The sequence below is a fragment of the Eupeodes corollae genome, chromosome 2 (genome assembly GCF_945859685.1).
Source record: "Eupeodes corollae chromosome 2, idEupCoro1.1, whole genome shotgun sequence".
Lineage (NCBI taxonomy): Eukaryota > Metazoa > Arthropoda > Insecta > Diptera > Syrphidae > Eupeodes > Eupeodes corollae.
Window position 1 is genome coordinate 55892366 of NC_079148.1, and position 7580 is coordinate 55899945.

Below are 7580 nucleotides of genomic sequence, written 5' to 3' on the forward strand. Positions count from 1 at the left end.
ATTTTCGATGGGGTTAAGTGGACCACTCGCTAACAGACAGTTGAAGTCCATTTCTTATTTTCCTAGAGCCTATTGAAGGGTAATTTTTTGCTAACTGAACAATTTTTCTGTCAGTTCTTTCAGTAGTCATCCTTTTTGGGCCTCGCGTTTTTGGTTTATTTTGCCATTTTGAGGCGTTACTGATCATTTTTGCTAAGCAGCCTACGATGTCTTGAATATTTTGGTAGGTTTTTCCTTCCAAACGCAGTTTTTGAATTACTTCGGCGCAGTGTCTTGACCGTCCCTTTGTTTATTTTTGAGCTTATACTTATTATTTTTTTATACGCTAGTATGTTACAAATACTTAAAACTTTAAGTACTAAAATATTTACTTACCGAAAAATAAAAAAAATTGAATTTTTAACCTTTTTAGTTATAAAATGAAAAGCACTGCATTTTTTATGAACACTCTATATCCAGAGAGTTTGAAATAATGTGTGTTCACCAGGAAAAGTAGAGTATAACTTCAAGATAAAAGTCTCTAATAGTCTAATATAAAAACGAAAGACCATTAGATGCAAGTAACATGTTCATTTTTTTAAAGTTTTTTAAATAATTGCTAATCTAATCAAATTTGACCAACACTGCTATTTTTATGAACACAACTGTGTATGTTTTTCACGTGTTTCTAAATAAACACACATGGAACCGCGCTCATCACACACAATAACGTAATGTGATAAGTAATTTCAAGTAATATTCCCTTACAGAGAACACGTCTACATTTTTGCTTTATCAAAAACAAGAAACTAGCTCTTCATAATTATTATTCTATAACAAATAATTACGAATTTAAATATTTTCTATGCTTTGAATTTAATTTAAAACATCTTCCCTGTATTGTATGAATTTTCATCATCCGCTTCACCCTGTAAGAAATACGGAACCCAGAAATGTCAATTTTCTTTGTTGTGACAATTGGCTTTCGCATATCAGTACATAGCATAAATAAAAACTTCAATTTGTTTTGTTAATATTTCTCTTCAATATTAACTTTTAGCTAAAATTAACAATTAAAAATTAAAAGTGATAAAATCAAACGAATTTATTAATTTTATCAATCGTGTTAAAACCAACAATTGCTAAATAACTTCAAATGAAATGACAAACATAAATCAACTCGAATAAAAATAATCAATCAATGGCTGAGTATCAATTATTCGATGAGACGAATGGATATCGGTTAGTTTTATTTATTTAACAATATCATCACGAGCTTTGAATAACAATTTTTTGCTTAATTAATCCACTCTCCTTGAAGCTATTCGTATTGTAGATTGCGTTTGTTTGTCGCTCTATATGTTCTAACCACTATAGCAGTGTTTACGTATTGGAATGCCTTTTACACTCACCCGTTGGTGTACCCTCCAAACTTATCAGGCAAATAGGAACAAAAATAAAAACCATTTGAATAGCTAAAATGATTCATTGTGTTCTCATTTTCTTGTTTATTAGATGTCCCTGAGTGGTGGTACAAACGAGCATTCTACTATGCCAATAACATACACGAAACTACAAACATATCACATGACTTTCGAATCTATCAACTGAACCATTTTAAGAATTCCTCCAAGAATTCCCTGCACTATGATGTCAAGGAACCGCCTGACTACGATGAGACCATTTATCGTGTCAAAGAAGAAACGCCCATGAAACGTCTTGTTTGCTACTACACCGTTCCAACTCCCTTGAAACAGATGGATGCTCTGCGATTGTCTGAAGTGGACGGGTACCTCTGTACGCACATAAACATTGGCATTGCAGATGTCCAAAACAATACCATCACCCTGACAGATGATCTTCGAGCGGCTTTGAACGAAAGCCGCAGCCTTCGCACAAAGAACCCTAACATTAAAATACTCCTCTGGGTAGGAGGGGCCGATTCGAATGGATTCGTTGATATGGTTCGCAATCATGCGAATAGGAAAATTTTCATACAGTCTCTGAAGAAAATTCTAAGCAATCATTCGTTGGACGGTGTCGATCTCGATTGGGAATTTCCAACGGCTTACAATAGAGAGCGACAGCATTTTTCACAACTATTGCGTGAAATTCGTCAGGAGTATATCCGTGAAAGGAAAAACTATCTGCTGACCGTTGCAGTGGCGGCTGCGGAGGGTATAGCTTTGTTTGCTTACGATGCGAGAGAAATTAACTTGTATGCTGATTTTGCTAATATTATGACTTACGATTATCATTTTTATGCTAGGAGTACACCATTTACTGGTAAACAGTTTTTTTTTCAAATCAAAGTTGAGTCAGTTTTTAACTTCTTCTTTAACAGGTTTAAACGCACCATTATTCGCACGCTACAAGGAACACTCAATCTTGGGGACATTGAATATTAATTATTCGGTTAATTTTTGGCTAAAGAGTGGACTTGATAGACAAAAATTGGTGGTGGGACTACCTACTTATGGACATTCCTTTACGTAAATAATCAAAAACAAAAGAATACCCCTTATAAATGTATATACTAACCTTTCTTTTATTTTCAGTTTAGTTAATCCCTTTAACAATGGTATAGAAAGCCCAGCTAGTGGTATTGGTGGTGTGGGTAGTATGGGCTTTGCTTCTTTTTCAGAAATATGCTGGTTCAGACAGAACAATATATTCCTAACAACAGTATTCGATGAAGTTACATGTTCGCCATATATTTACGGTGGAACTGAATGGATATCGTTTGAAGATGAGAAAAGTGTTGCTTGCAAAACAAAATACATCGCAGAAAATGATTTGGGTGGGGCAATGATTTTTTCGCTTAATACTGATGACTATAGTGGATTTTGTGACCCAAAATCGAAATCAAATAATGTTGAAAGGTCAACAAAAGAAGATTACTTGAAGTTTCCTTTGGTGCAAACGGTCAAAGCGATACTTTTTGATGGGAAATAGAGAACTTTAGATTTTTATTTTTTGTATTGTTTATTTGTTATAGATCTATGGAGGAATGCTGTGCTGTGTATACTGTATATATGTTATAGTTATGTATGTTTTAAATAATAATGTAATATTGATTGAGTCATGATAAATAGACGTAAAGAAATCTCAAGTAATTTTTTGTCTTAACATGTTTTTTCGTTTTCAGAAATTCAATAAAAAAGTCAGTTGATCTTTTAGAAATAAAATACAAGAAGTGGAGATCTAATTTTACTTCAAATCTAGTTTCAAAGCAAGAATGTTTCAAGAAATTGACTGTAAGTGTTTAAGAAAAAAATCTTATTTCTTTTATTTAAGAAGACCAACTAGAAGATTATTATGGCAATATGAAAATGAACCTAAGTAAGTTTTAACTTAAGCAAAATTTATATAGAAAATGTGAATCAATCTAACAAAAGAAAAGTAACGTAAACGGCATTTTATTCAAGTTTTCCACATTTTTCAAATTTGTAAGAAATTGTTTTCAGGATTCTATCATTTGATGGATTTCACAACTTCGAATACTTTTTAAAATCACTAAGTTAAATTAAAGCAGTTGACGTATATCATGTTGTTCAAAAAATAACTCAGTGTATTGTCATGGTTTTTATTTACATGTGTTTATTTGTGTTCATGAACATACCAGCTATCTGTAGGTTTGCAGTTTTTTGCGATAAGAAGTTCCTGATAATGTAGTTTGGGAAAAACTCTGGTTTCGAAGCTTAGTTTTTGAATATGTTAGTTACTAAAAGAACATTGTTTTACTCGAAATATTGTGGAAAAGGAATTTGGCTTGCTGAAAAATCATTTAAATTACAAAGAAGACTTCTCACGAAACAATTGTATTACATAAGGAAGTTAAGGTGTATTTATCTTATGTAATAAATAATTTTCTCTTTCCGAATTGAAATCACTTAAAATCGCAAATATCGAAATGTAGAACACAGAGATTCACTTTGTTTTGAGTTCGAAAAAATGAAATATGTACAGTGGCTCCCTGCCAAAATGATGCATTCAATTTCTTTGCTGAAAAACTTTAATAACAAGGGAACCGCTTGAAAATGAAGAGAAAACCATACGTTATATTATTTATTAGGTTTATTCCAATGATGGTTTAACGAAAAATGAAGAATTTATAAATTTTGATAGCTTAAAAAGCCATAATAATTATTTTGTTTAGAAACAATGTCTCAGCTAAAATGATGCACTCAGTAAAATGTATGTGGCAGATCCTTTTCAATTTCATTTGTGTTTTAATCGCATAATTAAATATTTCAAATTTGCGAAATAATAATTAAATATTTTAAAGATGGAAAAAGCCAACGAAAAATTGCAGAATGTTAAAAATGGTAAAAATTAGTTCTTCAACAGTGCAACATATAATTAAACGTTATGTCCGTGAAAATCGAGTGGTGAGTAAGGCAAAAGAAGCTCCAAATAAAATATTTTCCGATAGTGATTGCCGATGGTTTGTAAGAAAAGTGAAGGAAGATTCTACCTTAAGTGCACCTTAATTAGCCCAAGAAGCAGACAAAATATTTCCATAAAAAGTGCGGCGCTGAGACAATACGCCGGATCTTAAGTGATGCCGATTTTAATGGAAGGAGTGGCCGAAAAAAGCCATTCATCAGCAGTTAAAAAAATAGAAAGATTCAAATTTTTTTGGAACACCGTAATATTTACTGATGGAAGTAAATTTAATCTTCACGGATCGGATGGTAAGGGGTACGTTTGGAGGCAGACAAATACGGACCTCCAGACGAAGAATTTACGTGGGACAGTGAAACACGGTGGAGGGCATGTTATGATGTGGGGCTGTATGTCTTGCTGCTGCCGTAGGAAACCTGGTTTTTATCAAAGGTAATATGGACAAAAACATGCATCTAGATATTTTGAAGCAAAACTTGTTGCAAAGTAATGAAAAACCCAACATCAAAGACAGTTTTCGACTATATCAAGATAACGACCTAAACACAAGTCTGGAATTGTGCAAACTTGGTTAATCTGGTGCTGCCCTCATGTCATGCAACACCCTGGCCAGTCGCCAGACCTAAATGCTATCGAAAATTTATGTTCGAAGCTGGAGCGCGAAATTTGAAAACATGTGATTTCATCCAAGGAAGATTTAAAAAGGCTCTTTTGGAAGAATGGGCCACAATATCCTCGGAATGCACCTCAAAGCTTGTTAAATGAATGTCAAAGAGACTGGAGTCAGTACTTAAGCAAAAAGGGTATCCGACGAAATACTAAGAACATTTTACTACTTTTTTCCACAGTTAAAACAGCTTTTTTATTGAACTTAACACATAGCAACATTTAAGCTGAGACATTGTTTCCAAAAAAAAAAAATATAACTGGTTACGCTATTAACAATGTATAAACTCTTTATTTTTTGTTAAAACCACCAATTGAATAAACTTAATAAATAACATAACGCATGGTTTTCTTTTCATTTCGAAGTGGTTCTCTATTTATTTAAATTTTTCAGTAAAGAAAGTGAGTGCATAATTTTGGCTAAGAGCCACTGTAGATATCGATGAAAATGAATTTCAGAATTTCAATTTATATTTTGAAACGATTTTAATTGCATTTCCAGTGAAAGTGAAATAACCTAGCTGTATAATTTTTTAAGAAATTTGTAGATCCTTTTGAGTTTACTTTGCCAAAAGTACTTTTGGCCTAGAATAGTTTTAAAATAGTATGAAAGCCAAATGAATCCTTAAATAGTCATAAAGTTCCTCATTTTGAGTAGCGGATCCAATTTGATTTAACTAAATAGAGCAATATCCCCTTTGTCAAATGTTTGCCTCTTGAAGTAAACATACAATTTAATGTTGCAAAGTCTAAGGTCCTTTCTTGTTAATCGCTATTAATCTTGAATTAAAAAAACTGAAGCACAGACAAAATATACAACAAAAACAAACAATTGTTTCAAAAATACTTAACTATATAAAAAAAATAGATTTTTGAAATGACTCATTTTACTTATTTAAGGCGGCACTTTATTTAAAAAGGTTTTCGTTGATAGCTATTTTTTAGTCAGATCCAAAAATGGCGTTGTATTTGAACGATAAACATTTCCGAGCAATAACAAAACTCGTTGAGTTACTAAAACAACAACTATTTAATTGTGCTTCCTCAAGGCTGGAATTACATACATATGTATGTTTCTTTATTTGTGATAGGTACTTAGTCTTTGGTTCTTTGAATCTCAATGACGGTAGAAAAATTTCAATTAATATGAACGAACTAGACTATAACGCAATGAAATATATGTAATTCCAGCCAGTTGTTGTTGTATTACTCAAACCCTACTAATAGTCTAGAATTGAGCCCTCATGGCTCACATACTAAATTCAATAACAAAATTCTTTTTTAGCTCTTTAAAATATTTTTAAAGTTTGTCTTTAAAGTTATACTTTACTTCCCATACTTTCTCTTTATCCAGGAAGATTTTGTGCACTTTTTAAAAGCGCGGCGGCACGAAAACAAAAACCCACGCTTCCTTTCCGATTGAGCATCTATACAGATAATTGTATGAAAGAAAACAAGAATATGTAATTAAAAAGTCTTATGTCCAACCATCATCACTTAAAAAAAAACTTTATGTTGCTTTAGTAGGTAGAGGACTTAGTGCAGGTAATCTTCATATTACTTCTTTCTTTGAAGTTTTGATTATTTCTTCAATTCCTTGGACCAAGTACCGTTAAACAAAATAAAAGAAATCAGGTTAAAGAGTTAAAAGTAATTTTGGGGAGCTCAGTAAGATAATATTTGCAATACTAATGATAATGACATAAATACGAGTATGTACATAATTATGCACATATTAACGATTTCATAAAAGAAAACTGAAAAGGTAATAAAACTTGTTTGATGTCCTGAAAAATTTGATTAAGAGTTTGTGTATATGGTGCAGCTGCAGGATGCATTCTGTCGGTGTTTAATTATCATATTATCAGACCAGAAGGACTGGAATACTTTATTTAAAAAAAAATATCTAAGTACATAGCAGAAGAATAGACAAGGAACGAGTAGGAGCCCAGTGCATTTGTAATCCGAAAGTATTGGATTAAAGTAGGGCCCCATCATTGTTTTTTATTAATTAATAAGACTTACATAATTATGTTGATCTAATTTTTCATCTTTAAGCATCGACTTTTAATATGATTCTGTGTTAAAAATGTGCAAATTATAATAGAATTAGGGTTTTTTAAAATGAAAAATGTCTATGTTATAATCTTAAGGTATTTGTATTCCTTTTGTTTTTTATTTACATCTTAAAACTAAAAAAAGAATGAACGACTGCATCTCTCAAACTTGCTCCTGTTTGCAAGGATTTTTCTTTTAAATGTTACCTATGATTTAAGATTTAAAAATATACCTGCAAAATAAGTTTGTATTCAAAAATTTTAATGCCAGTTGATATCTTAAAAAAAACCTTATTTTGTCAAAAAATTGTAATTCATTTGCATGCGTATATACAAATTTTCAATTTTTATTTAAAAATATTTTGGAATACAGTTATTTGGATATCAAATGGGTTGGGGTCTAAATAATGTATGAATCATAATACTCTATTTAAAATGCTGTATATCAAAAAACTGTATTTCAAAATACTG

At 31.5% G+C, this 7580-nt stretch overlaps 1 protein-coding gene across 2 annotated transcripts; it reads left to right on the plus strand.

Moving 5' to 3' along the window:
* Positions 1–953: 953 nt before the first annotated feature.
* Positions 954–3091, plus strand: LOC129947479 (chitinase-3-like protein 2). Of its 2 annotated transcripts, XM_056058052.1 has the most exons (5): positions 955–1221; positions 1301–1419; positions 1495–2265; positions 2324–2471; positions 2538–3091. In XM_056058052.1, the coding sequence occupies exons 1-5, from the start codon at positions 1181–1183 to the stop codon at positions 2932–2934; spliced, it is 1476 nt and encodes a 491-aa protein (XP_055914027.1). In that variant the 5' UTR covers positions 955–1180; the 3' UTR covers positions 2935–3091. The 2 variants fall into 2 exon arrangements, with proteins under 2 accessions (XP_055914029.1, XP_055914027.1); XM_056058054.1 differs by lacking the exon at positions 1301–1419 and having other exon boundaries at positions 954–1221.
* The last annotated feature ends 4489 nt before the right edge of the window (positions 3092–7580 follow it).